Source organism: Quercus lobata, chromosome 11 (assembly GCF_001633185.2).
Source record: "Quercus lobata isolate SW786 chromosome 11, ValleyOak3.0 Primary Assembly, whole genome shotgun sequence".
Classification (NCBI taxonomy): domain Eukaryota; kingdom Viridiplantae; phylum Streptophyta; class Magnoliopsida; order Fagales; family Fagaceae; genus Quercus; species Quercus lobata.
In genome coordinates this window covers 28,765,007-28,781,923 of record NC_044914.1, presented here as the reverse complement: position 1 = coordinate 28,781,923, position 16,917 = coordinate 28,765,007, and the positions used below count along the sequence as shown (strand labels likewise).

At 30.0% G+C, this 16,917-nt stretch overlaps 2 protein-coding genes and 1 long non-coding RNA gene across 3 annotated transcripts; all 3 read left to right on the top strand.

Annotated features, from left to right (window-relative positions):
- Positions 1-336: 336 nt before the first annotated feature.
- LOC115967908 lies at positions 337-2,069 on the top strand. The gene is made up of 3 exons (XR_004086587.1): positions 337-401; positions 1,783-1,840; positions 2,002-2,069. It is a non-coding gene; the product is annotated as an uncharacterized LOC115967908 (long non-coding RNA).
- Positions 2,070-5,558: 3,489 nt separating this feature from the next.
- On the top strand, positions 5,559-6,221 carry LOC115966679 (agamous-like MADS-box protein AGL62). The gene has a single exon (XM_031085859.1). It carries the CDS (start codon positions 5,559-5,561, stop codon positions 6,219-6,221), a length of 663 nt encoding a protein of 220 aa, XP_030941719.1.
- Positions 6,222-16,017: 9,796 nt separating this feature from the next.
- LOC115967581 (agamous-like MADS-box protein AGL61) lies at positions 16,018-16,677 on the top strand. Its single transcript, XM_031086701.1, has one exon. It carries the CDS (start codon positions 16,018-16,020, stop codon positions 16,675-16,677), a length of 660 nt encoding a protein of 219 aa, XP_030942561.1.
- Positions 16,678-16,917: the final 240 nt, after the last annotated feature.

Below are 16,917 nucleotides of genomic sequence, written 5' to 3'. Positions count from 1 at the left end.
AAACTGCAATTGTCAATTCGTCATTTGAAGATTTTTTATTTATTATTATTATTATTTTTTTGTAACAAAAAAGAAATCTTGCATTTCCACTAGTTGTTACAGAATAGAAATATTTTTATAATATGATCTTAAAATGACTAATTTTCACCTGCTACTAGCCAAAGTTTACCAGTAGCCACCACCACAAAGAGTGGAGGTGATTTATTATCCTTTTTAATTTCTTTTCATTTTCTGGCATCTGCAAGCCAGAAGCTCCTATGATTATTTTCTCCCTGATGTTAACCAATATGTTGTTACCCTGTTTCCTATGGTCCTGTCAGATTGGTGGGCGAAGTTTGAGAATATTTAAACGTGACGTACAGCAAAAGGTTTTGGAAATTGTTGGCATCTCCCAGGAGCAGGTGAGTAGATCCATAATCTTTTGTGCAGTGTAAACTGTGTAATTGGCTCTGCACACATTTTATTATGGCTATTGTTTGGGGTGATTTTTGTTTCCTGTAGTTTTAATACTCTGTATCAGTGTATCTCTATATTACTTAATAAAAAAAGTCTGTATGTCTCTACATGATGTAATTATACTGCATAGTGATTATGAGAATGAGATTAGTAGATAAAGCTCATAAGTTTAAGCCCTAAGCTCATCACAAAAGTGCACTTCCTGTATGAAAAGATCAAATGATGTTGCTTACATAGTTGTCTTTGCATACAGAGTTTTATTTGTATGGGCCACTATTGTTCTTGGTACTGGTGAAAGATTGAATTAAATGTCTCTATAATAGCCTAGCCATTAAAATATATTAGAATAAGCTAAAATTGAATTGGTCATATTGCAATTAGAGAGTCATATGTTTGATTAATAAGGTGAAACTATGTAACACGATTAATTTATGTTTGATCTAAACCTTATATTATGGTTGTAATAATAAAACAGGTTATCATTGCGTTTGGGTTTCTAATTCGTTTATTAAGCACATATAAGAACTTTAATCCTATTAAACGGAATTCTATATCTAATACCCTCTCCACTTTGGACTTTAACGTAAACCTGTGGCTTTGTTGGAAGTACACTATTGTAGGTAGGGGTTATGGGTCTCAGGGTTTTGTAATTTTTGTGTAGTTACAGTACATTACTTCCTATTCCTCCATTGGATATATGTAGAAATATTGCATATGCATATATGCTTGTATGTTTGTTTGTCTTTGCGTATGTAGCACTGGTTCATATCTTGTTTGAACCATTTATTTGATTTAGTAATCTTGTTGATTAGAGATTTGAGTAAGCACAAGCAGAAGTGGAAACTGGGAATTCCATTGGCGCAATGCCTTACTGCTGATATTTATCAGGAAAAAAAAACCATCCTCTATATGAGCATTTTGTTGATGCTCTAATTAACTTTTAGTTTTTGTATAGGTTATGTCTAACACATTAAAAAATTCCTCATTTGGCTGTTGATTTGGATATAAAGCAGGAAGAGAACAGAGACAATAATGGACATGAAAATGACAGCTACTTATAAAATTTAATAAATAAACTCTTGCCTAATTTTTTCTTGATTTGGAAAAGGGAATGCATATTAAATTTTGTATGAGGAAAAGTGATGTTTGATCCTGAATTTATAATATTGTGGATAGTTTAAAGTCTAAGGAATTTATGAAATTGGTAAGAGCCAGAGAAATCAAGAGTGGTTATCTAGACGAATGCTAGTGTAGTCGACTTATGAGGTAGAGTTGAACACCTTTGCTTTCCTCCAATAATGTGATAATATGTCAATTTCTCTACAGGCTGAAGTAAAGTTTGGTTATCTTCTGGAGGCATTAGACATGGGTGCTCCACCACATGGTATGAAACTCTGCACTAGCTACAAGTAACAATTCATTGCCTGCATGCGTATACATACCTATATACATATATATGCATCAATAGTTTTTTCTAGATAGCAAATTATGATCATTCTGCTCTTAAAATATTAATTCACGTGAAGTTCTTATTTTCCCTTGCAGGAGGAATCGCTTACGGGTTGGATAGATTGGTTATGTTGTTGGCAGGTACTAATTCCATCAGGGATGTTATAGCTTTCCCAAAGACAACAACTGCAGTGTGCCCTTACTCGTGCACCATCAGAGGTCGATACTCAGCAGTTGAAAGATCTATCATTTTAAACTCAGTAGTGTCTTGTTGTTCAATTGTTCATCTACACTAATTATTTATTTGAATTTGCTCATTGATATTCCCTCATATGTATTGCTCTGGGATCTTTTGCTAGTTCTTTTGGCACCCAGTTTAGTATGTGAGGGAACGGTTACCATATATTTAAGGACGTAATATATCAATATTGTGGTTAGGCAGGGTTAAAACAAGCATCAAAGGTTATTATTCTACTTTCGTACTGTCTTTTTGCTATAGCATTCAATTTGCTTGCAGACTTTGTATAATGGCCATGGAAATACAACAATAAGAAGATATCATTCACTTGACATGCCACTGAACATCATCTAGAGGTGTCTGTGTTTTTGTGTGTGAATCTGTGACACAGAAATCAGCATTTCCTTGCATATATGGCCTTATGTGCTACGCAAACAATGCTTGAATGATGTAATGGTATTAACCATGAGCTCATGATGTTCATACCATGAGATCAAATCCAATTGTTTGATTTGAAAAAGGAAAAGATAAAGGAGGCATAATTTAACTAATTGAGTGGTATATTTTTTGTTGTTACTATTTGTTACTTTGCTAAAACTTTGATTGACATTGGGTTGTTACATCCCTTGCTAGCCAACAGCTATATTTGTTATTATTAGGCTAATTTAGTCATTGATTTTTGATATTGTGTCAAAATAGTTCTTACTGTAAAATGATGTATTGAAAATGCTGATGTGACTAATAGTTAAAATAAAAAATAATTTTTTATGCCAACTCAAATGCCACATGTACCACTGACATGGAATAAATTAACATAAAAACTAGTTTAATTAAGACCTCATGTGCAAGGGGGAAAATCGGAAATTGGGATCAAAATCCCTAAAATTAGGTGAGCTCCATCATCATCCATTGTCATTATGAACTTGTGCATTGGTGTATGTTCATGTTTACTTTGAAGCTATGGAGGAAGACACAAAAGTGAGGAAATGCAAACGGTCAAAACTAATATAATTAAGAATATGAATCTACTCTGAGTGAATCGACAAATATTGAATTATTTTCACTAACTTAAGTGCTCCATTATTATTGTTAACATTTTTTATAATCTTGATTGTGTGTTATTAAATTAATTTTGGCTTATGTTAGACCTTGTTTCAATTCTTGCTAAAACAAATGAATTTGAGCAAGAAGGCCATAATTCAATTCAATTAATTATAGTAAATCTTAGAGAAAGAACCTTAAACTTAAAAATTTAGTTGACATAAAATAATTAGTGCACCACACAAATAATTAATGCATAAAAATAAATGCATTTATTTTATTAATACTCTTTTTAATTACATAACACAAATTTAGGTATTACAAGTTTTCAGAAAAGAGCTTCATATATTTAGATTATTTTAGAGTAGAATTTATATCTTGTATTAAAAAAACAAAAACAAGGATAATATTAAGCCCGTGGTATTTGCAAGCCAGATGAGTTACATTATAAACAATTACTTGGAAGCCTAGACTTTTTTATGGAAGATAAATGAACAAGGTAAGCTGTTTTTACTTTTTAGTTCTTTCAACAAGAATACTATCAAGCCCATGGTATTTGCAAGCCAAACAAGTTACATTATATTATAAACAATTATTTGGAAGCCTAGCCCCTTTTATGGAAGATAAATGAGCAAGGTAAGCTGTTTTTAGTTCTTTCAACAAGGATAATATCCAAGCCCATGGATAGAGTTTAACATTCTTAATATCATAATTTAAAACTGATAAGAAGAATATATATATATATATATATATATATATACGCAATATAATTATACAAACTCAAGATAAGATCTTTTTAATTTTTCCAACAAGGATAATTAAAGATTTCTAATATCTATAAATTAGCGCCACTGACAGAATATAAATGAAGCAGTACAATTTTTTTTTAAACGTGCAGATAAACTTGAAATTTGAAATGTTTAAATTGGACATTAATCCTTCCATCTTGTTGGATTCTTACTAGATATGATTATTTCACAATGCCAACTATCTTAATGATTTTTCTTGTTTAAATTCTATAGTAATGAATTTTATTGAGTCTCTTTCTGCCTTCCATTTCTGAAATTCCTATTAATTAACTCATTTTCTTTAACTTCTCCCCCGGAAACTTTTGCAAGCAAGATTTACGTATAGATGTAGTAGTATTTGGAAAATGCAACTTGGAAGGAATGCAAATATGTTGGCTAATGAGACGGTATCTCATGCGCCTGACGCATATGAAAGTTTTTCGTTGTGTAATACATAATGAGACGGTATCTCATGCGCCTGATGCATATGAAAGTTTTTTGTTGTGTAATATATTCTCGGTACTATCTAAGTTAGAATAAGAAAAGTAGATCATAAATAGAGTTTAACTAGCATTTTCACTAACATGGCCCTAGATACTATGTTTTTTTGTCCTCTAAAGTATTTTCCTTTAATTGATAGGTTGTCATAAATTTACAAAATATGCATGTTTCTACCTTTCAAGTATCTGGAGAGGAAGAGAACGACAGAGGAGAATATTTTGTATTTCATTCTTTTTGAAATACACAGTACCTGAACAGAGCATTTCCTGTGCTCCAACTGTGGTTTTTCACCCTTATCCTCCGGATTTTCCACATAAATCATCCTGTCAATGCATGTTTTAACTCATTTTCTCACTATAATGAAAATAAACGCTGTAAGTTAGCCATTGAGCCAACTATAATGGTCCAAATGTACGAATAGCGGGCATTGAATAACAACTATTACTAAAATCTCATCTCAAAACTAATTATTTGCACGCGCCAATTCTACGCAATTGCATTATTACACCCTAAAGGTAGGAGAATATATCAAAAGAAAATAATTAGATACTTCTGGAGTACTACGACTTGATACTCTCCCATCTTATAGTCAAGCATACTATAAATTTAATTATATAGTGAGATTTTCTATTATATGATAAAAAGGAAGTATTATACATGTTGTTATATTTTTGGAGTACTGAATAATTATTCTATATCGAATTGCTTGTGTACGAATTGTCGGTTATAACAAGTGTAGAGTAAGTATTGTGAGATAAGAGTAGTATCTTTGGTTGATTATACAGCCAATTTTTGCCATATATACTCAGTCAAGAGATTTCAAATACTCCAAAAACAGTAGTAATGTTAATTTTGGACAGCTCTTTCTCTAAAAAATAATAATTAAATTAAAAAAATAAAAATTTTGGACAGCTCTAATAGTTTAATCTCTACTTAGGAACCATATAAATCCACACCTCTCTCTAGACCTAGTGTAGTCTTACACATTATACATCACCAAATAACTCTCCATCTCTCTCTCTCTCTCTCTCTTCTTTATTCTCTCCTCATTAATAAGGTTCTTGTATTTCCTTCCTTCAAACACGATGAGAAAGAGCAAGGGCCGGCAAAAGATCGAGATGGTGAAGATGCCTAATGACAGCAATCTCCAAGTGACTTTCTCAAAACGCCGGTCTGGACTCTTTAAGAAGGCCAGCGAGCTTTGCACCCTATGTGGTGCTGAGATTGGCATCATTGTCTTCTCACCAGGTAAGAAGGTCTTCTCTTTTGGCCACCCCTGTGTGGAGACTATCATTGATCGGTTTCTCACCCGAAACCCTCCCCAAAACTCCGGCACTCTCCAGCTTATTGAAGCACACCGGAACGCCAGCGTTCGGGAGCACAATGTGCAGCTCACTCAGCTCACAAACCAGCTGGAGGCTGAGAAGAAGCGTGGCGAGGCTCTGAACCGCATGCGCAAAGCCGGCCAGGCTGAGCACTGGTGGGAGGCACCTATTGAAGGGCTAGGGCTGCAACAGCTTGAGCAGTTGAAGGGGTCTTTGGAGGAGCTGAAAAAGAACGTGGCTAAGCAGGCTGACAGGCTTTTGATCCAGAATTCAAATCCTCCTCAGTTTTTTGGAGCTGGGAACTCCGACCATGTGGTTATTCCCTTTGATACCACAATCCCTTATGACACAAAGAATGTTGGGTTCAGTGGCAATGCGATGCCCCACACATATAATCATGGATATGGACATGGGTTTTTCTGAGGTTTCTGGAGATGTTAAAGAAAGAAGGAAACTGATTTAGCCTCAGTCTGTTTCAAGGCAATGTGTTTAGGGTGTTGTATGTTTAATTTAAAAGTATTTTTCATATTAGAAAATTCTTTAAATACTTTTGGAATACGAGAAATTATGCTCATTCCTCTTACATTTGTAGTAGACTATAACATATATTTAATGAGTAAACTCTACTACAAATGTGAGAGGAGAGGGCATTATTTTTTATGATCCAGAGTATCAAAGAATTACTCTGGTATATTTATGTTCTTTATTTTGAGTGTTATGAGTGTTTAGTTGTTTACAGATTCACACAGTAATAAAATATTATTAATTGTAGTTTATAATATTTCGACCAATGAGTGGTTTTGATAATTCTACTTCGATTAGATTTTTCCTTTTTGTTTAGTTTGAATTTTAAAAACAAGGAGAACCTACTAGTAAGCCTCAGACTTTTCAAATGTGTTGTGAAAAGACCGTTCATAAATATAGAATTACTTTTTTATAGATAAAATCATTTAAAATTTAATTAATTGTAGAAACTAAATAAATATTATAAATTAGGGCATTGATTTATATCGTCCGTACACATGATTTTTATCACATTTTAAATGTGAATATCGAAAAAACAAAAACAAAAAATTGTACATCTTGTGTAAAATTATGGGCATGCGAATTGAATCTACAAGAACAAATGTGAAACAATATTTGCTGTTTAAATTTATAAGTGCTTTTTTTTTTTTTTTTTTGGTTAGTTGAGATATAAAGTGCTTTTTTTTTCTTTTTGGTTAGTTGAGATTGTAAACTCTAATAAAATTAACCTTTCAATATCTTGATCGGTTTCTAATTAGCACATTTGTTCTTTTTTTTTTTTTAATAATTTATATATATATATATATATATATTTTACGAATAATTTGACCTATTGCTCTAAAGTAAGTTGTTATAATCCACTGAGGTGAAGTACCTACGATTAGGCACAATTGGGAGTTTTCCAATGATCATGAGAGTGGTGGCAGGGAAAATGGTAGAAATGATCTGATTATGTCCATCGAAATCGATCAATAAAAGGCTACTGGGAAGGGTAACAAGCTGGGAACCATATAGAAGATAGGTTAATCTAAAGTACAAAGAACCTTAATGACAAACTTATTAGGATCCGTTTGGTAGTAACATTATTTAAGTGCTGTTGAAATACGTATGAGTGAAAAAGTGTTGTAGAAATACGTGTATTATTGTTTAAACAACAAAAACTGTTGTTTAAACAACAATACCAAATAGGCCCCAGATATCTAACTCTTTCATATGATACTTAAAATGGCAATGGTGCCTTGGATCCGTGCATATACTTTCATGGTGAAACCATTTGGATTTGGAGCTTGCTTGTAATGAAACTAATGAAATCCTATATACAAGAATAGCATGAGCTTATGTTCGATCATGGTGATCAATTACTGAGTAAGGTCAAGTTATGACTGAAGGGAGTGCCTGCGACCTCCCTTCCTTGTCCAGGCCTCTTATACATTATTTGCTTGGTGGATATGCTATAGTAACGTTTAGATAGGGGAGCTATGACTGGTTATCCCTCCTCTTAACCTTTTCTCATTTAGGAAAAAAATCCATAATGTGAGTAGTAATTGAAGCTCTACTCGGTAAGCATATCGCACATTATTCATACATCAGGATTTAGGTTAGTCATGGAAGGCAACCCCTTTAATGCAGCCCTAATCCTTGATAGGGCTAAATCCATATAATGTTTGAATTAATGATTCCCTTCCGAAGAAATGGAGCTAGGGAAATAATTTGAGAAACACTGTTTAGACCTTGAATGAAATCGGCTAACTATTAATTTTAATAATTATTCAATTATTAAGTCCAGGTAATTAGTTGATCAATTTCAAGATAAATATAAATCATGGATATACAAGCATTAAAAAAAATTAACAAGCGAACAACTCACACATATAGCGATGAGGGTTACTCTGGTTTACTACCTAACTTATCAAATCCATTATGAAGAATTTTGCAATAAAAAAACTACACTAATTACTAGACTTCCCGTACAAGTCATGAGACATTGTATCTGCTTGCAACTGCAGACTCCTCCTGCCTTGAGTCTTCACAGTTTTTTGATGTCACAAGTCAATCACTCAATTGGTAAACTAAACCTTTGGTTACTTCAAGGCTTCTTGAAGATTTATAATGATCCTTGTGGTTTTAAAGAGAATTCCAACAACACATGCAGTGATCTTGTGTTTGGTAGTGTAAATGGAGAGGTAGGAAGAACTACAAGAGGCTTGTAAAGGTGTTTTCAAGGTTTATACTTGCTGTATTATTCTCTATGATATTAGGGTTTTATTTTCATTCTTATTAGATGGGATCGATCCACCTCTAGAGGAATTTTTTAATAATAAAATTAACGGATTAAGTCTTGGCAACTTGGGTTCAGTAGGAGTAAGAGGAATCAACAGAGTTAGGAGTTGATGTGGTGTTTTCAAGAAATATAGGAACAACATCCAGCATTGCAGCACAAGTTTTAGGCGTTACAAGATGGATTATGCTTATCACAGTGTTGGAATATCATATCTGCATCTTCTATATAAGAAGTAAATGCCTAATTAGTCATAGTTCTTAGGGTTGTAGTCTCATACAATAAGCAATACGTATAATAGAATTCATTTAGAATATTGAACCAAAAAGGTACCATATTGATCATGTTCATTATTCATATAATACACAGATAAGTTTGATTTGAATCTTTTCATATCATATGAATCTGGACAATACATAAACATGTGGTTTAAATTGAGTTTTTCCTTAAAAAAAAATTAATTAATTAATTAAGTTTTTTTACAATTTATATTTTGACTTGAATCCAACAAGTTGCTATGCTTTTTTCAATACAAAATAATTGGGTTATTTACTTGAGCTTAAAAAAAATGACATATCCATGCAGTGACAACTCTACTTGTATGTGAGGGTGGTCACAGGATCACCCTCGTTTAAACTAATTTGTTCTGTAACCACCCTAACTTAAAAAATGTATTTATTTACTTACAAAAAAGATATTATATACTAAATTAACTTATTTTAACCACCTAATAAAAATTTAAACACTATGACCCAAGAATCATAAGAATTTGAATTTAACAAAAATAAGAGTAATGCTACATCCATAATATTTTCACAATATATCTTATGTGATAAGCTATTATAATTCTAATTTGAGCTCAATATTGACATGTTTTACCCACCAATAACAACTTGTTGTATAAGATTTGTTATAAATTTGTTGTAATCACTTTATTATTCTCATATCAGCATTTTCAATTTTCACTTTATCTCCTATTAGTAATTTTTTCCCTCTTTGCTAGTACGAAAAATTTTAATATTTCATATGTATTTGCGTGCTTTTTTTTTTTTTTTTTTTTGTTGTGATGTTAATATATTTAAGCTGTTTCTTTTATAGATTTTGTATAATTTAATTTTTTTAGTGACAACCCTAAAAATAATTTATAGAGTTACCCTATCCATGATTTTTTTACTCTATGTCTCTCTCTGTCTCTCTCTCTCTCTTCAAAATTTGAATATCACACTTGACACTTCACTTTTAATTTGCAATTTTCTTTTATGTACTGTAAATAAAGATTAAATGACAATGTATTATTACTTTTGAATTTAATTAATTTACTGTGGATGTTATAAATATATTAATTTGATTTATTTAGTTAGTTTGGTTGAATACTATTACATACTTAATTGAATATATATATATATATATATATATATATAATACTAGTCTCTTTCTATTTTTTTGGACTTTGTTAATAATTTGCATCTATTATAATTGTAGGAGACAAAATTTTAAGCAAATTTAAAAATGCCACATCAAAATTTAGTGACAAATTCATTAAATTAATTAAATCAAATAATGACATGTGTCATCCAAATTGGTGTTACTTTGGCATATTGAAATTTGACACGCGTCATTGGTCCCACAAGATAAATAAATTTCCTATTTAATATTGATGGATAATTATCTTTATTAAAATAAATAAAATAAAAATAAATTTTCTATTCAAAATTGATAGATAATTATCTTTATTAAAATAAATAGATAAAATAGAGATAATCATTTATCTTTTTTGATTATTATCTTTATCAAAATATGATCTTTATCAAAATAAATAAATAGAGATAATTATCTTTAAACAAAATTTGGGCCAATCAAAGTCTACTACATCTCTTCAAGCATATCAATTTAAAGTAGAGTTTATCCCCTAAAACCATTATAAATAGAAAAACGTCTCCTCTCATTTTCAACACCAAGTTTTCAAGAAGCCCAAGTTTTGGAGAAATTCTGTCTCAAAAATCTTCAAAGAACTTAAAGAATGTTCGAAAGACTTGAAGAACTTGAAGAACAACAAACCTCTAATAAGCTCAAAACTAGAGATTTGTTGTGAAGACCGTTCGATCCATCTTCCAACCAAAATCAAGAAATTTTTTTCTTCAAGTCAAGACCACAAAGAAGATAGAACAAGAGGAGCACTTTTTGTAAAAAAATTGAAACAGAGTTTGTACTCACTACTTGATTAATACAAAAATCTATTTGTGACACATTTTTCAATTTGTTTGATTTTCAAACTTAGTGAAAATTTTGTGTTTACAATAATTTAGAAATATTTTTTTTTCAAACAAATAAAAATGATAAATTTTAGAGATAAGCAATAATTGTAATTTCTCTTTTGAACATGAAGGAAAAAAAATCCTAAATTTTAAGAATTCTCTTTTTGAATTCAAAATAAAATTTGTTATTTGACATTTATGACCTTATTTCTAAATGAAGTTACCTTTCATTAATAAAAGTATTTTTGAACCATATAAAAGTCCTGTTAAAAGAGGAAAATCTTTTTATATATACTAGCTTGTAATACTATATAAATACATTGATACACTTAAAGATATATAATAAGATGCATAATATAATTCTTATATATATAATTTAAATACTATTTGTAGTCATTTTTATATTTTGTTAACTCTTTAAAAAATTTTGTAAGGATATTATTGGGAATAAAATGTAAATTTGTCCATATATATATATATATATATTTTTTTTTTAAAATTATTGTGAAACACTTTTTAATATATCTATATATATATATATATATATTTTTTTTTTTTTACGATTCATTTATTATAAACTCTTTGGTTTTTGTACTTAATAACTCACTTGGATTAATATTTATGATGTGGTTCCACATTTAATTCTAAAATTAAGAAATAAAACTCTTTAAGAATAAAAAATTTAGGATACATGGCGCAAAATTGAAACTTTAATTTGAAATTCTAATTTGAGTCTCTCTCAGTTTCACCTATTATTATATATATAGATTACAGATGAAGGGATTGACTTCATAATATTATGCTACATAAACTTTTAAAACCTCACAATTTTCCATATTATTATTTTAATATATATATATATATATATTTAATTGAATTTAAATTATATCATATATTTAAATCATCAATTAAATCATTGACACGTCATTATTTTTTTAAATTCTGGACCTGTGGACCCTTTTCTAATTTTTGGACTTGAATATAATGTAATTAATATATATTATACTAAATAAAACAATGCAGTACAGTAATGCTTAAAAATTGTTTACATAGCAAACGTAGTAGTAATCATATGGGTCACCGTAATGCGGATAACTTAGGCCCAATAGAATATGTTGTTGTAGGCCGATTCAATTTGGGTCCAAAGCAATAAGTTAAAGTGGGACATTTTATTTATTTTTAAATATTAATAAATAAATTTATTTTCAAAATCAAGTTTAATTTGACAAATTGAATATATAACATGATAAAATATCTAACTGAACCAATGTTAATTTCATATGGAGAGTCAAATATGCATAAAATTTAACAAAATAAATTATTAATTTTCATAAAAGGGGGTTTACTTTATGATGAATATAATGCAATGCATGGTAAAATAATATTTTAATCTAATTTTCAATTTTGGTTTTGGTTTTGGTTTTGGTGTTATAAGATAAATAAAAATTGTTTGGTGTAGGGCTATGTAAGAGATTTTGTGGTTAATGTTGACAATCTAACATGTAAAATATTCATTTACAAAAATTAAAGTCTCAAGCTGTTAGGAAAAATTAATCATCCTTGATGCTTTTACACATGTATATATCTGTTTTTCCAATAATCAGGGGTTTAAATTGGGTTGAGTTTCTATTAGTTTAATATTTTGGAGACCTTCTTTTAGAAGAAATTATTTTAGATAAAGTTTCAACTTATACCATCTGCTCTTGATGATTGTTCTTTATTATCAGACAAAGACACTAATTGATTTTTTGTGTAAGAGAGGATTAAGCCCTAGATTTTTTATTTGATAATAAGAAACTTTATCATTTGAGTTAATTGAAACCCACAATATTTTGAAGGCCTTATTAGAGGTAGGAAATATAGTGTATAACCATTATTATTTTATTATTATTATTATTATTATTATTATTAAAAAGACTATCATAAAACTTGGGCCTTTATATGAAATAGGGAGTGAGACCTTTTTATAAAAGGGGTGAAGGGTTTTTTAGTAGGGGCCGTAGGCCTAGCCTTGGAATGGACCTTTTGCAAGACTAATCTGAAATGGGGCTGTATGCCTGTATATTCTCTTACGGTCTGTTAAATACAGTTTTGAAATCCATTCCTTTTTGGTTGGAATCAAGACCTTTTGATTGTCGGATTCAATTGGTAGTTTTGAGCCCCAACAACGGCGTGGCAAGTTGGGTTGATGACAAGGCTACTCATGGGACTAAAAACTTGAAATAAGGTTAGAGAAAATATGTGGACACAAATTTTTTTTTCCCCAATTATGATCTAGTTGATTGTGTCTGGTGGAAAAAAATTGGTAATTCCATGTGAATGTAATAGAAAACCACTTACAGTTGTGATCTTAGAACAATTAATGGGGTTATATGCTTATCTCTAATCATATTGTGCTTTGGTGTTTTTATTCTTTAGGCCAAAACCAATCAAGTCTGATTAGTCGGTAATCATTTTGATTCATCAAACAAAAGAAATTAAGAAGGGAAAAAAATCACTTCTTATTTTCAAATAATATTTTTGGTGAAAATACAATTTACATCTTTAAACTTGATGAATTGTCATTTAAACCCTTATGTTTAAGTTTTGACATTTTAGACGTTCATTAATCTTAATAACGCTATCATTCTAATGAATCTAATCCTTCTATCCATTACCTTTTTAAAAGCGCAAATATAATTCTTAAAAGTTAAAACGACTATCTTTTAAATTTTAAACATAAAAAAAATAATTTTTATTAATTATTTAAACCATTAAATTATTTATTAATCATTTAAAAATATAAAAATACAAATCAATTCACACCCATGTGAAAAAATGAGTATGTCTGTAGTATTGCCTTAAACTTAAGGCATACATGTCCTTGGAGTTAAGGTTTATTGGCTGAGCATTTTATATTCTATATAGCTTATTTAGCTTATGTAAAAAATTTTAAAGTTTTACTATTTCTAGATACAATTAAGTTTTCTTAGCTTATTTTTAAGCCTTATAAATTAATAAAAATAAATTCTCCCAAACGAGCACTTCTAAATTGTATCATTAGTTATAGTTGCAGCAAATTGACAGCTAGCTTGTTTATCCTTCCATGTTGTGTATTGTTCTAGCCTCTTAAATAAATTACAATCATTTTATTATAAACTAGGACAATGAACAAGCCAAGTCAAGTTGAGTAATGAAAGTTTAAGATTATTCATATAGTTTTATTTTGAACACATGTTGAGCTCATAATCATCAATAAACTAAATTACATCTTCAAGCTCGATTAGTTTATCATCGAATAAATTCGAGATTATGCATGAGCAACTTGACTAAAATTTTTAACCCCATCACAAATCTATGCTAATAATTAATAACTAAATTATAACTATAATTATATTATTTGAATTTATTAGATAGAATAATTTTTGTATATTATATATAAAATTAAATTCACCCACTTTGTATTGTTAAAACTTATTTATAAATTTTATTTATTTTAAATGGACTATTTATATTATTAATAAGTTATACAAAATAATTTGATAACTTATGAACTTCTGTGATAACATACATAGTCCAATATCAATTCCATATTAATATATTTTTATATATGTAAACATATAAATACATAATATTATATATATACCTAAATCAAGTCTTATACTTATGAGTTTGTTAACAAACACATTATTATGTTTAAACTTGACTCATTTAAAAGTCAAGTCTAAAATTAGTGCCGGCTTGACTCATTTGTTAAATAAACAAGTTTTTATCTTTTTAACTATTCCCAAATTGTTTATAATCAACTTGGTTCAATTATAGCCCTAAAACATATGCACTTGCATATCTACTTTTTAATATCTACTAACTAGTTGCCAACCTGAAAATAGAGAAAACATGGGAAATTAGATACAAAAAGGAATAAAGAATCAATACTAGAAAAATTAGCATTGTAGACAGTTTTGAGGTAAATTTTGACATGAAGCAACTATATCCTCTACAATTTATCCAAATACATTTCCTGAAATGCACATATTTTCGCCATTAATGAGGCAGATATGATGTGGATAAAGCTCGTTGGTATATCCATATAATCTGTATAGTATTTGACAGTTCATGTCTCCTTTGTCCTTGTCAGTAGTTATAGTTTATAATCCAATGGACATTTTGCTTCGTTGTAACTCAAATAGAACTGGCCGTTGTCGACCAGAAATTATTCTGTATATCCGGCACCTCTCTTATTCACATAAATTTGAGTTTTATATATGCCATTATATGAGAGAAATGTATAATACATTAGATGCACTGAATAATTTTACATAATTAACATTATTTGTTCTTCGAGCCAAAGAAACAATTGGGTTTATTTTCTTTCTCACTGTTTTGGTATAATATAATATCATTGTGTTATATGAGGAATATGTTTAAAGACTCTAGTTAATGTGCTGCTCCCTAATCTAAAAGGAAGTTAAGTTCAATATTTGATTCTCATTAAGCAAATTCTCACTACGTCAACTTCTTCTTACTACATCGCCTTTACAATTAATGATCTAAATCTCACATCTACCTTATAATAAAAAATAAAAAATAAAAAAACTTGCATCAACGAAAATTGATTCAATACGCTGGGGCAATTACAACTTATCTCTCTAATAGTTTTTGGTGCTACCTACAACACATAAAACACAATTCTTCACTCACAATAATCATGTTATATCTTCCTTCAGATAAAAAATAAAATAAAATCTTGCTATATAGATAACGTTGAATTCCAGGGAAGAGTTTAATAAATTCTTACTAAATAATAACAATTAACAGTCAATTATGATTAGTAATATGTCTATCAGATTCAGACACCTATGAAAGAGGTTGACATTCACTTCCAAAGTCATCAAATAATTTCTTTTATTATGCCAACCAATTGATAATTAGTTTCATTGTAAATTTGTAATCATCCATTAAGTGAATAAGATTTTATAACCTTCAAATCTTGAATTAATCATATTAACTAATTCAGAATTAAGCTGCCAAAGGACAATAGACTTGCCAAAATAGAAGAAAAAAGCCATATAAATACCCCATAAATGGTTCTCCTGAAACCATAACAAGTCTAATTAAACTAAGAAAAACAAAGTTTTGCTATTGATATTGCTATCTCTTTTGAGTCTTCTCTGACATAGCTATGGTGAAAAAGAGGGCTAGCATAGGACGCCAAAAGATTCCAATTGCAAAAATACCGAAGAAAAATCATCTACAAGTTACATTCTCTAAACGCCGTTCAGGACTTTTTAAAAAGGCTAGTGAGCTTTGCACCCTTTGTGGGGTTGAGATTGCAATAATAGTTTTCTCCCCAGCAGAGAAGGTCTTCTCTTTTGGCCACCCGGAAGTTGAGTCCATTCTTGATCGATATCTTACTCGAAACCCTCCACTGGAGTCTAGTGCTCACCAACTTATTGAAGCTCATCGAAATGCTAATGTTCGCGAGTTCAACATACACCTAACTCAAATTCTTAATCAATTGGAAGCCGAGAAAAAGCGGGGAGAAGCTCTTGACCAAATAAGGAAGTCTAACCAGAGGCAGTTCTGGTGGGAAGCCCCTTTCAATCAGCTTGGATTGCATGAGCTCGAGCAATTGAGGGCATCAATGGAGGAGCTAAAGAAGAATGTAGTAAAACAAGCCAACAAGATCTTGATTGGCTCTACTACCAACTCTTCCCAATTTTTGGCAGTGAATGGTATTGGAAGTAGTGCTGATTTGTTTGAGAACAAACATAGAGAGTTTAATACTTCTTCCACTATGCCCAATGTCTATAATTTTGGCTATGGAAATGGGCTTTTCTGATTTTTTTTTTTTTTTTTTTTTTCTTGTTGGTTTCCTTTCGGAGGTAGTTACATGCTAGTAACTCACTAGTCATGACCAATCTACGTGTAGTTTTCATTTTTAATTATGGTTTGTAGTTGAATGATAATCTAGAAAATAAATTTTCTTGGTACACTTAGGGATTTTACATAGATTTTTTGGTATGATTTCTTCTCCAATTTCCGAAATTAGTGAACCCATTCGTAGAGATCATGCATTTAG